Source organism: Ranitomeya variabilis, chromosome 3 (genome assembly GCF_051348905.1).
Source record: "Ranitomeya variabilis isolate aRanVar5 chromosome 3, aRanVar5.hap1, whole genome shotgun sequence".
Classification (NCBI taxonomy): Eukaryota; Metazoa; Chordata; class Amphibia; order Anura; family Dendrobatidae; genus Ranitomeya; species Ranitomeya variabilis.
In genome coordinates, this window is record NC_135234.1 from 754,926,777 (window position 1) to 754,943,309 (window position 16,533).

General features: G+C 43.9%; 1 protein-coding gene across 1 annotated transcript in view; it reads left to right on the plus strand.

The window, feature by feature from the left end:
* The window catches only part of CCDC90B (coiled-coil domain containing 90B), a 36,480-nt gene that overhangs the window by 13,505 nt on the left and 6,442 nt on the right, over positions 1–16,533 (plus strand). The window contains exons 3-7 of the mRNA XM_077298656.1: positions 3,241–3,344; positions 10,934–11,035; positions 12,259–12,300; positions 13,625–13,696; positions 15,573–15,626. Coding sequence (XP_077154771.1) covers positions 3,241–3,344; positions 10,934–11,035; positions 12,259–12,300; positions 13,625–13,696; positions 15,573–15,626 — 374 coding nt within the window. The remainder of the gene's footprint in view (positions 1–3,240; positions 3,345–10,933; positions 11,036–12,258; positions 12,301–13,624; positions 13,697–15,572; positions 15,627–16,533) is intronic.

Below are 16,533 nucleotides of genomic sequence, written 5' to 3' on the forward strand. Positions count from 1 at the left end.
TCTAGCCACACAAGGGCCAAGGGTTCAGGCTCTAGCCACACAAGGGCCAAGGGTTCAGGCTCTGGCCACACAAGGACCAAGGGTTCAGGTTCTAGCCACACAAGGGCCAAGGGTTCAGGCTCTGGCCACACAAGGACCAAGGGTTCAGGTTCAGGCTCTGGCCACACAAGGATCTATGGTTCAGGCTCTGTCCACACAAGGGTCAAGGGTTCAGGCTCTGGCCACACAAGGACTAGGAGTCCAGGTTCAGTCCCCGACCATACAAGGATCAATGGTTCAGGTTCAGGCTCTGGACACACAAGGACCAGGGATTCAGGTTCAGGCTCTGGCCACACAAGGATCTATGGTTCAGGCTCTGGCCACACAAGAACCAAGGGTTCAGGTTCAGACTCTGGCCATAGAAGGACCAGGGATTCAGGTTCAGGCTCTGGCCATACAAGGATCTATGGTTCAGGCTCTGGCCACACAAGGACCAGGGGCGCAGGCTCTGGCCACACAAGGACCAAGGGTTCAGGTTCAGGCTCTGGCCACACAAGGACCAAGGGTTCAAGCTCTGGCCACACAAGGACTAGGAGTCCAGGTTCAGTCCCCGACCATACAAGGATCAATGGTTCAGGTCCAGGCTCTGGACACACAAGGACCAGGGATTCAGGTTCAGGCTCTGGCCATACAAGGATCTATGGTTCAGGCTCTGGCCACACAAGGATCTATGGTTCAGGCTCTAGCCACACAAGGGCCAAGGGTTCAGGCTCTGGCCACACAAGAACCAAGGGTTCAGGTTCAGACTCTGGCCATAGAAGGATCAGGGATTCAGGCTCTGGCCACACAAGGACCAGGAGTTCAGGCTCTGGCCACACAAGGGACAAGGGTTCACGTTCAGGCTCTGGCCACACAAGGACCAGGGGCGCAGGCTCTGGCGACACAAGGGCCAGGAGTTCAGTTTCAGGCTCTGGCCACACAAGGACCAGGGCTTCAGGTTCTGGCCACACAAGACAAGGAACAGGGGCGCAGGCTCTGGCCACACAAGGATCTGTGGTTCAGGTTCAGGCTCTGGCCACACAAGGACCCAAGGGTTCAGGTTCAGGCTCTGGCCACACAAGGACCAAGGGTTCAGGCTCAGGCCACACAAGGGTTCAGGCTCTGGCCATAGAAGGACCAGGGATTTATGCTCTGGCCACACAAGGGTCAAGTGTTCAGGCTCTGGCCACACAAGGACCAGGGGAGCAGGCTCTGGCCACACAAGGACCAGGAGCTCAGGTTCAGGCTCTGGCCACACAAGGACCAGGAGCTCAGGTTCAGGCTCTGTCCGCACAAGGACCAGGAGCTCAGGTTCAGGCTCTGTCCGCACAAGGACCAGGAGCTCAGGTTCAGGCTCTGTCCGCACAAGGACCAGGAGCTCAGGTTCAGGCTCTGTCCGCACAAGGACCAGGAGCTCAGGTTCAGGCTCTGTCCGCACAAGGACCAGGAGCTCAGGTTCAGGCTCTGTCCGCACAAGGACCAGGAGCTCAGGTTCAGGCTCTGTCCGCACAAGGACCAGGAGCTCAGGTTCAGGCTCTGGCCGCACAAGGACCAGGAGCTCAGGTTCAGGCTCTGGCCGCACAAGGACCAGGAGCTCAGGTTCAGGCTCTGGCCGCACAAGGACCAGGAGCTCAGGTTCAGGCTCTGGCCGCACAAGGACCAGGAGCTCAGGTTCAGGCTCTGGCCGCACAAGGACCAGGAGCTCAGGTTCAGGCTCTGGCCGCACAAGGACCAGGAGCTCAGGTTCAGGCTCTGGCCGCACAAGGACCAGGAGCTCAGGTTCAGGCTCTGGCCGCACAAGGACCAGGAGCTCAGGTTCAGGCTCTGGCCGCACAAGGACCAGGAGCTCAGGTTCAGGCTCTGGCTGCACAAGGACCAGGAGCTCAGGTTCAGGCTCTGGCCGCACAAGGACCAGGAGCTCAGGTTCAGGCTCTGGCCGCACAAGGACCAGGAGCTCAGGTTCAGGCTCTGGCCGCACAAGGACCAGGAGCTCAGGTTCAGGCTCTGGCCGCACAAGGACCAGGAGCTCAGGTTCAGGCTCTGGCCGCACAAGGACCAGGAGCTCAGGTTCAGGCTCTGGCCGCACAAGGACCAGGAGCTCAGGTTCAGGCTCTGGCCGCACAAGGACCAGGAGCTCAGGTTCAGGCTCTGGCAGCACAAGGACCAGGAGCTCAGGTTCAGGCTCTGGCTACACAAAGACCAGGAGCTCAGGTTCAGGCTCTGGCCTCACAAGAACCAGAGGACTCGGGTACAGGGACTGGGACCTGGCAACTCGCTAGTTGCGTAAACACTCACAAATGGGAGAACGTTGATCAGGCACTTCTCTATTGGGGAGGATGCCTTTTTATACAAGATCTGGGGCATCTTCAAACTACGTATGCTGCCCCTTTACTAGCAGGGGAGTGCACGCGCCCTAGATGCGCCACCGGGAAGTCTGTGCAGAGTGCACAGGAAGCGGGGAGACGTGTTGAGAAGTGGAGGTGATCTCACAGCTGTGGTGGTAAGTATGTCGGCATCCCTGCATGAAGGGGAAGGGGAACCGTGCAGGGACGCCGGCATAAGTGTTACAGGAATCAGCATGTATCATGGGTGCATGTATGGGCATATTGTGTATGTGAGTGACATGTGGGTACATGTATAAGGGCATCTTGTGGGTTCATGAATCAGCCTGATTTTTGGCTGCCTGTATGAGCGTGTTACAGGACTGTCACATTATGTACCTGTCTGCCTTAGCATTTGGGTGCGGTATGATCATATTTTTGGTTCTGAATTTTCATATGGAAATGTGCACAAAACTGCTCAATAGTTTCAAATCCTTTGGACGGCAGCGTTCAAATGTAACCCAGCCGTAACTTACCTGTGACAGACCTGCAGTGTAATATCAGCGGAGGAGGGAATTGTTATTTATGCAACTTTCTAATATAAAGTATATAATGGCTCTAAGGGTGGAGCTTCAGTTACGTTTTATTTTTACTATGGTAATACCTTTTTCTAACCTCTAGGGGTCAGTATTTTTACTATTCCCCCAAATGCAGGAGATTTAACAGAGCGGCACAGAAAGTGCTGACCGGAGGAGCTGTGACAACCTTCCGTATATGATGTCACCCTGTATTAATTAATTAATTAATTAATTAATTAATTAATTAATTAATGGATTCTCCCTCCTGCAAACACTGAGCACCTGAAGATCGCAAATATTAATGATGTTAGTTTATTTTACAGGATTCAATAAAGAGCAGTCCGAGGTGGTAGTGACAGCGCTGGCATCATTAACCAATGCAAGCCTGGACTCTGTGTACAAGGACATGGTGACCCGAGCCCAACAGGTAAAGACAGCCATCCATGACTGCACCATATGGTGTGATATAATTGTTTCCATCTCTTATACATAGGAGCAGTATTATAGTAGTTATAGTCTTGTACATAAGGGCAGTATTATAGTAGTTATATTCTTATATATAGGGACAGTATTATAGTAGTTATATTCTTGTACATAGGAGCAGTATTATAATAGTTATTCTTATATAGAGGGACAGTATTATAGTAGTTATATTCTTGTACATAGGGGCAGTATTATAGTAGTTATATTCTTGTACACAGCGGCAGTATTATAGTATATTCTTGTACATAGGAGCATATTATAGTAGTTATATTCTTGTACATAGGGGGCAGTATTATAGTAGTTATATTCTTGTAGATAAGAGCAGTATTATAGTAGTTATATTCTTGTACATAGGAGCAGTATTATAGTAGTTATATTCTTGTAGATAAGAGCAGTATTATAGTAGTTATATTCTTGTACATAGGAGCAGTATTATAGTAGTTATATTCTTGTACATAGGGGCAGTATTATAGTAGTTATATTCTTGTACATAGGGGCAGTATTATAGTAGTTATATTCTTGTACATAGGGGCAGTATTATAGTGGTTATATTATTGTACATAGGAGCAGTATTATAGTAGTTATATTCTTGTACATAGGGGCAGTATTATAGTAGTTATATTCTTATACATATGAGCAGTATTATAGTAGTTATATTCTTGTACATAGGGAGCAGTATTATAGTAGTTATAGTCTTGTATATAAGAGCAGTATTATAGTAGTTATATTCTTGTACATAGGAGCAGTATTATAGTAGTTATAGTCTTGTACATAAGGGCAGTATTGTAGTAGTTATATTCTTGTACATAGGAGCAGTATTATAGTAGTTATATTCTTGTACATAGGGAGCAGTATTATAGTAGTTATATTCTTATATATAGGGACAGTATTATAGTAGTTATATTCTTGTACATAAGGGCAGTATTATAGTAGTTATAGTCTTGTACATAAGGGCAGTATTGTAGTAGTTATAGTCTTGTACATAGGAGCAGTATTATAGTAGTTATATTCTTGTACATAGGGAGCAGTATTATAGTAGTTATATTCTTATATATAGGGACAGTATTATAGTAGTTATATTCTTGTACATAGGGGCAGTATTATAGTAGTTATATTCTTGTACATAGGGGCAGTATTATAGTAGTTATATTCTTGTACATAGGAGCAGTATTATAGTAGTTATATTCTTGTACATAGGAGCAGTATTATAGTAGTTATATTCTTATATATAGGGACAGTATTATAGTAGTTATAGTCTTGTACATAAGGGCAGTATTGTAGTAGTTATAGTCTTGTACATAGGAGCAGTATTATAGTAGTTATATTCTTGTACATAGGGAGCAGTATTATAGTAGTTATATTCTTATATATAGGGACAGTATTATAGTAGTTATATTCTTGTACATAGGGGCAGTATTATAGTAGTTATATTCTTGTACATAGGAGCAGCATTATAGTAGTTATATTCTTGTACATAGGAGCAGTATTATAGTAGTTATATTCTTGTACATAGGGAGCAGTATTATAGTAGTTATATTCTTATATATAGGGACAGTATTATAGTAGTTATATTCTTGTACATAGGGGCAGTATTATAGTAGTTATATTCTTGTACATAGGGGCAGTATTATAGTAGTTATATTCTTGTACATAGGAGCAGTATTATAGTAGTTATATTCTTGTACATAGGGGCAGTATTATAGTAGTTATATTCTTGTACATAGGGGCAGTATTATAGCTGTTATATTCTTGTATATAGGAGCAGTATTATAGTAGTTATATTCTTGTACATAGGGGCAGTATTATAGTAGTTATATTCTTGTACATAGGGGCAGTATTATAGTAGTTATATTCTTGTACATAGGGGCAGTATTATAGCTGTTATATTCTTGTATATAGGAGCAGTATTATAGTAGTTATATTCTTGTACATAGGGGCAGTATTATAGCTGTTATATTCTTGTACATAGGGGCAGTATTATAGTAGTTATATTCTTGTACATAGGGGCAGTGTTATAGTAGTTATATTCTTGTACATAGGGGCAGTGTTATAGCAGTTATATTCTTGTATATAGGAGCAGTATTATAGTAGTTATATTCTTGTACATAGGGGCAGTATTATAGTAGTTATATTCTTGTACATAGGAGCAGTATTATAGTAGTTATATTCTTGTACATAGGAGAAGTATTATAGTAGTTATATTCTTGTACATAGGGGCAGTGTTATAGTAGTTCTATTCTTGTACATAGGGGCAGTATTATAGCAGTTATATTCTTGTATATAGGAGCAGTATTATAGTAGTTATATTCTTGTACATAGAGGCAGTATTATAGTAGTTATATTCTTGTACATAGGAGAAGTATTATAGTAGTTATATTCTTGTACATAGGGGCAGTATTATAGCTGTTATATTCTTGTACATAGGGGTAGTATTATAGTAGTTATATTCTTGTACATATGAGCAGTATTATAGTAGTTATATTCTTGTACATAGGGGCAGTATTATAGTAGTTATATTCTTGTACATAGGGGCAGTGTTATAGTAGTTATATTCTTGTACATAGGGGCAGTGTTATAGTAGTTATATTCTTGTACATAGGAGCAGTGTTATAGTAGTTATATTCTTGTACATAGGGGCAGTATTATAGTAGTTATATTCTTGTACATAGAGGCAGTATTATAGTAGTTATATTCTTGTACATAGGAGCAGTATTATAGTAGTTATATTCTTGTACATAGGAGCAGTATTATAGTAGTTATATTCTTGTACATAGGGGCAGTATTATAGTAGTTATATTCTTGTACATAGAGGCAGTATTATAGTAGTTATATTCTTGTACATAGGGGCAGGATTATAGTAGTTATATTCTTGTACATAGGGGCAGGATTATAGTAGTTATATTCTTGTACATGGAGGCAGTATTATAGTAGTTATATTCTTGTACATAGCGGCAGTATTATAGTAGTTATATTCTTGTACATAGGGGCAGGATTATAGTAGTTATATTCTTGTCTATAGGGGCAGGATTATAGTAGTTATATTCTTGTACATAGGAGCAGTATTATAGTAGTTATATTCTTGTACATAGGGGCAGGATTATAGTAGTTATATTCTTGTACATAGGGGCAGGATTATAGTAGTTATATTCTTGTACATAGGGGCAGTATTATAGTAGTTATATTCTTGTACATAGGAGCAGTATTATAGTAGTTATATTCTTGTACATAGGGGCAGGATTATAGTAGTTAATATTCCTGTACATAGGGGCAGGATTATAGTAGTTATATTCATGTACATAGGGGCAGTATTATAGTAGTTATATTCTTGTACATAGGGGCAGTATTATAGTAGTTATATTCTTGTACATAGGAGCAGTATTATAGTAGTTATATTCTTGTACATGGGGCAGTATTATAGTAGTTATATTCTTGTACATAGGAGCAGTATTATAGTAGTTATATTCTTGTACATAGGAGCAGTATTATAGTAGTTATATTCTTGTACATAGGGGCAGTATTATAGTAGTTATATTCTTGTACATAGGGGCAGTATTATAGTAGTTATATTCTTGTACATAGGAGCAGTATTATAGTAGTTATATTCTTGTACATAGGAGCAGTATTATAGTAGTTATATTCTTGTACATAGGAGCAGTATTATAGTAGTTATATTCTTGTACATAGGGGGCAGTATTATAGTAGTTATATTCTTGTACATAGGGACAGTATTATAGTAGTTATATTCTGGCACATAAGAGCAGTATTATAGTAGTTATATTCCTGTACATAGGGGCAGTATTATAGTAGTTATATTCTTGTACATAGGAGCAGTATTATAGTAGTTATATTCTTGTACATAGGAGCAGTATTATAGTAGTTATATTCTTGTACATAGGAGCAGTATTATAGTAGTTATAGTCTTGTACATATGAGCAGTATTATAGTAGTTATATTCTTGTACATAGGAGCAGTATTATAGTAGTTATATTCTTGTACATAGGTGGCAGTATTATAGTAGTTATATTCTTGTACATAGGAGCAGCTTTTGTTTTCACTATTAGCTGTGATGTTCTTTGCCTTGTGAGCTCGCTTTCTGAGTGATTGATGAGACAGAAGAGAAGGTTTTATTCACTTCTTTTACTCCCGATTCCAGGAGAGTCTTACATATTTTATACATACTTTATAAGGCACAGAATAAACACTGATACGTTCTCCCTGATTATTCGCCGCTGTCGTCCATTATTCGTCCATATCAGATGATGCCGCGTGCAAACAGATTGAACGTCGCATCAAATTTATATGACAAATTTTTAATTTTTTTTATTTGTCAGCGTCTTATGATTAATCCTCGCACGTTCTGATATTTTATGATCGCAGCATAATGGATTCTGTCATTTTATTTCGCCGCCTGTCAGGCATCCATCACACAATAAAGAAATTCATTGTTTTTGTAAAGAATAAAAGTCAGACCACACAGGGCTGAATATCTTATGGTTTATTTAAAGGGGGGCAGAATTTTAATAGGAGCGTCCACGATTAAAGGGGAAGTGACGGCAGAAGAGACTGAGATTTGCAATTGGATCACCAGTGGTCGTACAGAGCAGAGATAAGTTGCCTGGTTTAATAACCTGAAGAAAAGTTCCTGTTTCTCTTCTTGAATGAGGCAGATTTGTCTACTTTTTATTTTTTTAATTTTTGAGTCTCAAAAAACTGCCGAGGGTTTTTTTTGCACTGACATAGCATAAAATCTAATAAATCTTTAACATTTTCAGTCTGTAGAAGTGTTCTGGGTAATTAATAAACACGCTAATGCTAACGGTACCATAAAATAAATAGTTATTACTATTAAAATAGACTATATTAAAATTAAATAAAAGTACCCAGAAAAACACCCAGTGTGATAATAGTGTAGTGTAGCACTACAATTAACTAGAACAGGGGGTGACGAAGGAACAGTGCGTCCGAAACGCGCGTCGGGGTGCCCTATATCGTACTGGAAGTCCATATTTATCTACCTACATATATTAGAAGTAGGTGTCTCTTTACATCGCCTATTTATTAACACTTTAAGCACTTTTTGCATTGGTTTGCACTTAATACCTATTGCACTATCACTTAATTTTTGCTTGTCCTTTCTATTTTATAGTATGCATTGTGGCACATTTTATATAGATAATACACTTTTTTTTAATAATTTTTATCTACTTGTTTTCATATTGGGCGGTTTTTAATGACCTTATGGATATAGATATTTAATTATTTATTATGGCAGCCAGGTAGATATGGGCACTAGTATATCATATACACATATTCAATTATTCTTGATTTTAGTATTGTATCTTATGTTTTAACTATTGGTACCTAATAAATGGATATTCATACAATGACAGTCCCTGTTGTGATTACTTTCTTGACCTTGCTATGTAGTGAGCACGATTTTTCTAGAAGTGTTCTGGGGTCGGCTTATAGGGGTGATAACCTGAAGAAATGTTCCGGCATCTAATCCACATCCTGGCTCATCAGAGATTGTTTAATAGTCAGATGTCAGTGTCAGGGGTGACAACCTGAAGAAATGTTCCTGCATCTAATCCACACCCTGACTCATCAAGGTTGTTTAGTTAGTAGTCAGATATCCGTGTCAGGAGTGATAACCTGAAGAAATGTTCCTGCATCTAATCCACACCCTGGCTCATTGGAGGTTGTTTAGTAGTCAGATGTCAGTGTCAGGGGTGACAACCTGAAGAAATGTTCCTGCATCTAATCCACACCCTGACTCATCAAGGTTGTTTAGTTAGTAGTCAGATATCCGTGTCAGGAGTGATAACCTGAAGAAATGTTCCTGCATCTAATCCACACCCTGACTTATCGGAGGTTGTTTAGTAGTCAGATATCAGTGTCAGGGGTGATAACCTGAAGAAATGTTCCTGCATCTAATCCACATCCTGGCTCATCGGAGGTTGTTTAGTAGTCAGATATCAGTGTCAGGGGTGATAACCTGAAGAAATGTTCCTGCATCTAATCCACATCCTGGCTCATCGGAGGTTGTTTAGTAGTCAGATATCCGTGTCAGGGGTGATAACCTGAAGAAATGTTCCTGCATCTAATCCACATCCTGGCTCATCGGAGGTTGTTTAGTAGTCAGATATCAGTGTCAGGGGTGATAACCTGAAGAAATGTCCCTGGATCTAATCCACACCCTGGCTCATCAGAGATTGTTTAATAGTCAGATATCAGTGTCAGGGGTGATAACCTGAAGAAATGTTCCTGCATCTAATCCCCACCCTGACTCATCGGAGGTTGTTTAGTAGTCAGATATCAGTGTCAGGGGTGATAACCTGAAGAAAAGTTCCTGCATCTAATCCCCACCCTGACTCATCGAGGTTGTTTAGTAGTCAGATATCAGTGTCAGGGGTGATAACCTGAAGAAATGTTCCTGCATCTAATCCACACCCTGACTCATCGGAGGTTGTTTAATAGTCAGATATCAGTGTCAGGGTTGACAACCTGAAGAAATGTTCCTGCATCTAATCCACACCCTGACTCATCGGAGGTTGTTTAGTAGTCAGATATCAGTGTCAGGGGTGATAACCTGAAGAAATGTTCCTGCATCTAATCCACACCCTGGCTCATCAGAGATTGTTTAATAGTCAGATGTCAGTGTCAGGGGCGATAACCTGAAGAAATGTTCCTGCATCTAATCCCCACCCTGACTCATCGAGGTTGTTTAGTAGTCAGATATCAGTGTCAGGGGCGATAACCTGAAGAAATGTTCCTGCATCTAATCCACACCCTGACTCATCGGAGGTTGTTTAATAGTCAGATGTCAGTGTCAGGGGCGATAACCTGAAGAAATGTTCCTGCATCTAATCCACACCCTGACTCATCAGAGATTGTTTAATAGTCAGATGTCAGTGTCAGGGGCGATAACCTGAAGAAATGTTCCTGCATCTAATCCCCACCCTGACTCATCAGAGATTGTTTAATAGTCAGATGTCAGTGTCAGGGGCGATAACCTGAAGAAATGTTCCTGCATCTAATCCACACCCTGACTCATCAGAGATTGTTTAATAGTCAGATGTCAGTGTCAGGGGCGATAACCTGAAGAAATGTTCCTGCATCTAATCCCCACCCTGACTCATCAGAGATTGTTTAATAGTCAGATGTCAGTGTCAGGGGCGATAACCTGAAGAAATGTTCCTGCATCTAATCCCCACCCTGACTCATCGGAGGTTGTTTAGTAGTCAGATATCAGTGTCAGGGGTGATAACCTGAAGAAAAGTTCCGGCACTTACTTTGGCGTTCAGCAGTTGGCTTGGGTGATATTGGTGAAGGATATCCGTGCCTACGGTCCGTACGTGACACAGGATTTAGGGCAGTGAACCATGTCACTGGCAGATCATGGGTTTTGTCCGCAATTTTTTGCAAAACCAAGGCGTTTAGGTTGCCAAACCTTTGTGAAAATTTTGGCGACATTTTTTTTCAATAGATATAGATGGTTTGCCCCGTTACACCACGCTCTCGTTTTCCCTGTAGGAAATCACCCTCCAGCAGATCATGGCGCACCTGGACTCCATACGCAAAGACATGGTGATTCTGGAGAAAAGTGAATTTGCAACGCTGAGGGCGGAGAATGAGGTATGGAAGACATGCACACGTATATTAGTCAGCGGGAGGACATACCGACTGGATACAGATGTTGCCTTTGGCTTGTTATATGCTTATTAATGGCAGCCAGTCAGATATTTAAAGGGAACGTGTAGTCAAAAAATTACCTATGTTCCGAAATCGGGATTATGCATTATATAAAAAAGCAAAAAAAACCCCCGCTCATTAGATGCTTCAATACAAAATATAAGCTCCGCCTGTTCATTGCTGCTGATGTTCATGTGCATTTCCTGTAATAACAGGAAGTTAGTGTCTAAAAAAGCCCCAGTGGCCGTTGTGAGAACTGCAAGATTTTACATTGTTTTTAAAAAGATTGTGACATGTGATTAGAAAAAAAAAATTGTATTAAAAGCTGATTTAAACAATAGGTCATTTTCTGGTGATACATTCCCTTTTAATGGTTGATACTCGGCATCCGGAGCTGTCACCTGTCGTAAATATATTATTTTTACCTGGCGTAATGTTCTCCTGAATTGGCGATGTTTTTCTTTTGCTCCTGCTCCGAGATATCGCCATCTATGTATTTATGAAAAGCTAGTCCTTTAAGACAAGTGGGTGTGGTCTTAAACTCTTCTTCGGGGGTGTTTTCTTGAGAACCACACCCACTTGGCTAAAAAGGCTAGCTTTTTATAGAGTGATAAAAGGGCCATATCTTAGGAACGGAAAGGCGCAGGAACAAAAGGAAAGTGACGCCGGATTCAGGAGAACAGCGGCGTTTACACCAGGTAGAAAAGAAATGTATTTGCAGTCTCCCTTTAAGATACTTCTTACCCAATCACCCGCGTGTAATATTATGGAAATATCATGCAAATCACGGCGTGGCATTTGGGCTTTTTTTACCTTTTTGAAAAGACACTCAACGTCTCCGTCTGACATTACCCTAAAGTCCAGGATCGTGAGGGGGCACATACTTATGTGACATGGTCTGTTTTGGATGATAATGAAGCATTTTAATGTCGCCAAATACCAAGGAGCAAAAATCCGCGGCGTCATTGTAGGAGGTTTGTATAGAGGACTGCGGAGGATTGAAGGTCGGGTGTCCTAATAAGTGAGATCACCGGAAGGATTGTCCCAGCAGGACTGGGGGGGGGGGGTCTGTATTTTGCTGAGACGATACATAGGGGGTCACATACTTTTTACAGATTATGTCGGAGGTGAAGGTTTATTTACATTCTGTCTTTTTTGCATTTTAGAAAATGAAGATTGAAATCGGTCACGTCAGACAACATCTGCAGGTGAGTGATGGCCGACATCTCACATAGTGCATGACAAACAAATAAATCCGGGGCCTGAGTGGTAAAATCGCGGCCCATGTGCCGGGTATAGCATTCGTCTCCAGTCACCTCCAGAGCAGCATTAAAAAAACTGATGGGCTACTCACCCCCAGTGTATAATATCCGGCCCCTCGCCCCCAGTGTAGAACATCCGGCCCCTCACCCCCAGTGTATAACATCCGGCCCCTCGCCCTCAGTGTAGAACATCCGGCCCCTCACCCCCAGTCTATAACATCCGGCCCCTCGCCCTCAGTGTAGAACATCCAGCCCCTCGCCCCCAGTGTATAATATCCGGCCCCTCACCCCCAGTGTATAATATCCGGCCCCTCGCCCCCAGTGTATAATATCCGGCCCCTCGCCCCCAGTGTATAACATCCGGCCCCTCACCCCCAGTGTATAACATCCGGCCCCTCACCCCCAGTGTAAAACATCCAGCCCCTCACCCCCAGTGTATAACATCCGGCCCCTCACCCCCAGTGTATAACATCCGGCCCCTCACCCCCAGTGTATAACATCCGGCCCCTCACCCCCAGTGTATAACATCCGGCCCCTCACCCCCAGTGTATAACATCCGGCCCCTCACCCCCAGTGTATAACATCCAGCCCCTCGCCCTCAGTGTAGAACATCCAGCCCCTCACCCCCAGTGTATAACATCCCGCCCCTCACCCCCAGTGTATAACATCCGGCCCCTCACCCCCAGTGTATAACATCTGGCCCCTCACCCCCAGTGTATAATATCCGGCTCCTCACCCCCAGTGTATAACATCCGGCCCCTTGTTCCTCCTTTTCCTTGGTGGATAATATCTGCAGCCGTACATCACCAAGCACAATGCTGAGCGTCTGATGGAGTGGTGTAAAGCCGCCACCACTGGACTCTGGAGGAGACATGTTCTGTGCAGTGATGGATCACACTTCTCTATCTGCGTCTGATGGAGGAGTCTGGGTTTGGTGATTCCAGGAGGACGTTACCCCCTGACTGCATTGTGCCCCCTGTACAGATGGTGGAGGGGGATGATGCTATGGGCTGTTATCAGGGGGCGGCCTCGGACCCTCAGCTCCAGTGATGGGAAATCTTAGTCTTCAGCACAAGACATAGTGGAAATTGTAGCTTCAGCTTTGTTGGAACAGTTTGGGGAAGACTCTTCTGTCCCCCATGACTGTGTCCAGAGCACAAGGAAAGCCCCCGTGGTGTAATGTGGAGGGGGCACAAGCCTCTGCTCCATACGGTGTGTACTGTACTATATGTTACTCACGCTGTGTATTTTATATCGTTTGGAATTTAAGAATGAAACAAATCAGATCCGCGCCGACACGAAGCTGGACATCAACCTGGAGAGGAGCCGCCTCACCGACATGGTAAGAGCCGGCCGATGGTGCGGGACTGTGCTGCCACCTGCTGGCCGATACGGGGAAGTGACAACCTGCAGAAGTGCGGCGTGTAATGGGCAGATAAAGCAGGAAGACAATAGAGGAGGAAGCAGCTGTGTGATGTAGGACCCTGACACTGGGGGTACAGGATAATGACACTGACACTCGGGGTACAGGATAATGACACTGACACTCGGGGTACAGGATGATGACACTGACACTCGGGGTACAGGATAATGACACTGACACTCGGGGTACAGGATAATGACCCTGACACTGGGGGTACAGGATAATGACACTGACACTCGGGGTACAGGATGATGACACTGACACTCGGGGTACAGGATAATGACCCTGACACTGGGGGTACAGCATAATGACACTGACACTGGGGGTACAGGATGATGACACTGACACTGGGGGTACAAGATAATGACACTGACACTGGGGGTACAGGATAATGACACTGACACTCGGGGTACAGGATAATGATACTGACACTCGGGGTACAGGATGATGACACTGACACTGGGGGTGCAGGATAATGACACTGACACTGGGGGTACAGGATAATGACACTGGGGGTACAGGATAATGACACTGACACTGGGGGTACAGGATAATGACACTGATACTGGGGGTACAGGATGATGACACTGACACTGGGGGTGCAGGATAATGACACTGACACTCGGGGTGCAGGATAATGACACTGACACTCGGGGTACAGGATAATGATACTGACACTCGGGGTACAGGATAATGACACTGACACTGGGGGTACAGGATAATGACACTGATACTGGGGGTACAGGATAATGACACTGACACTCGGGGTACAGGATAATGATACTGACACTCGGGGTACAGGATAATGACACTGACACTGGGGGTACAGGATAATGACACTGACACTCGGGGTACAGGATAATGACACTGACACTGGGGGTACAGGATAATGACACTGACACTGGGGTACAGGATAATGACACTGACACTGGGGGTACAGGACAATGACACTGACACTCGGGGTACAGGATAATGATACTGACACTCGGGGTACAGGATAATGACACTGACACTCGGGGTACAGGATAATGACACTGACACTGGGGTACAGGATAATGACACTGACGGTACAGGATAATGACACTGACACTCGGGGTACAGGATAATGACACTGACACTCGGGGTACAGGATAATGACACTGACACTGGGGGTACAGGATAATGACACTGACACTCGGGGTACAGGATAATGACACTGACACTGGGGGTACGGGATAATGACACTGACACTGGGGGTACAGGGTAATGACGCTGACACTCGGGGTACAGGATAATGACACTGACACTCGGGGTACAGGATAATGACACTGACACTGGGGTACAGGATAATGACACTGGGGTACAGGATAATGACGCTGACACTTGGGGTACAGGATAATGACACTAACACTCGGGGTACAGGATAATGACACTGACACTCGGGGTACAGGATAATGACACTGACACTGGGGGTACAGGATAATGACACTGACACTCGGGGTACAGGATAATGACACTGACACTCGGGGTACAGGATAATGACACTGACACTGGGGGTACAGGATAATGACACTGACACTGGGGGTACGGGATAATGACACTGACACTGGGGGTACAGGATAATGACGCTGACACTCGGGGTACAGGATAATGACACTGACACTCGGGGTACAGGATAATGACACTGACACTCGGGGTACAGGATAATGACACTGACACTCGGGGTACAGGATAATGACATCTTATAGCCCCCAGATCGTGTCGGTGATGCCCCCTCATCCTGACGCTTCTTTTTTCTTTTGATCCTTTCCTGCAGTTCACAGAACAGGAGAAGAAGCTGATGGAGGCGAGCACTGAATTCCATAAGAAGGTGATGCCGTTGTTTATGCCCCATAGGTTCTGTATCTGTAGAATGTAACGTACTTGTAGGCGGCGCCCCCTGCAGACCGGCCCTGACATATCACAGACAAATTCTTACCTCCTCCTTGGTGAACGGTCAATAATAACCTTTCTCCGGGGTCTGCCCCCAACCTGCTGGGCCCCGTTCATCGATGCTGAACACCCTGCGATGGCATCCACATCACGTCGGGTATCGGGCAACGCCATCATCCCCTCACCTGCTGATCCGGAGGGAATTGGCGGCACAAAACCATTTTTAAGGTTGTGATTTTTGTTCAAGATTTTTCAAAAGTACTAATGGAGCAGTGAGAACTTTCGCAGCTTACTCACTGAGCCTCTGCTCCACCTGCACCATCGCCCCCATAGTCTCCACTGCAGGATCGGTGATGTCCATCTATGTCATGTGACCACTGAGACAGTGATTGGTTGCAGCGGTCATGCAAATGATGGAAGGGACATCACCACTCCAGGACTGGCGGAGACTACCACGGCGGTGGCTACAGCGGGGGACTTGAGGTCAATGGTGGTTATTTCTTTTTTTTTATATCATTCCCTATTACCTTATATGGTAACTGCTGTAGATTATTTACTGCAATCTGAGTGAATGTGGAGGAGGTGAGCTGTGACCTCACCTATTGTGAATGGTGGATCCTGTGTTATCTACTGTATATAGAGGTGTTATCAGTCATTGTACAGGAGGGGGAGGTGAGCTGTGACATCACCTATTGTGAATGATGGATCCTGTGTTATCTACTATATATAGAGGTGTTATCAGTCATTGTACAGGAGGGGGAGGTGAGCTGTGACATCACCTATTGTGAATGATGGATCCTGTGTTATCTACTATATATAGAGGTGTTATCAGTCATTGTACAGGA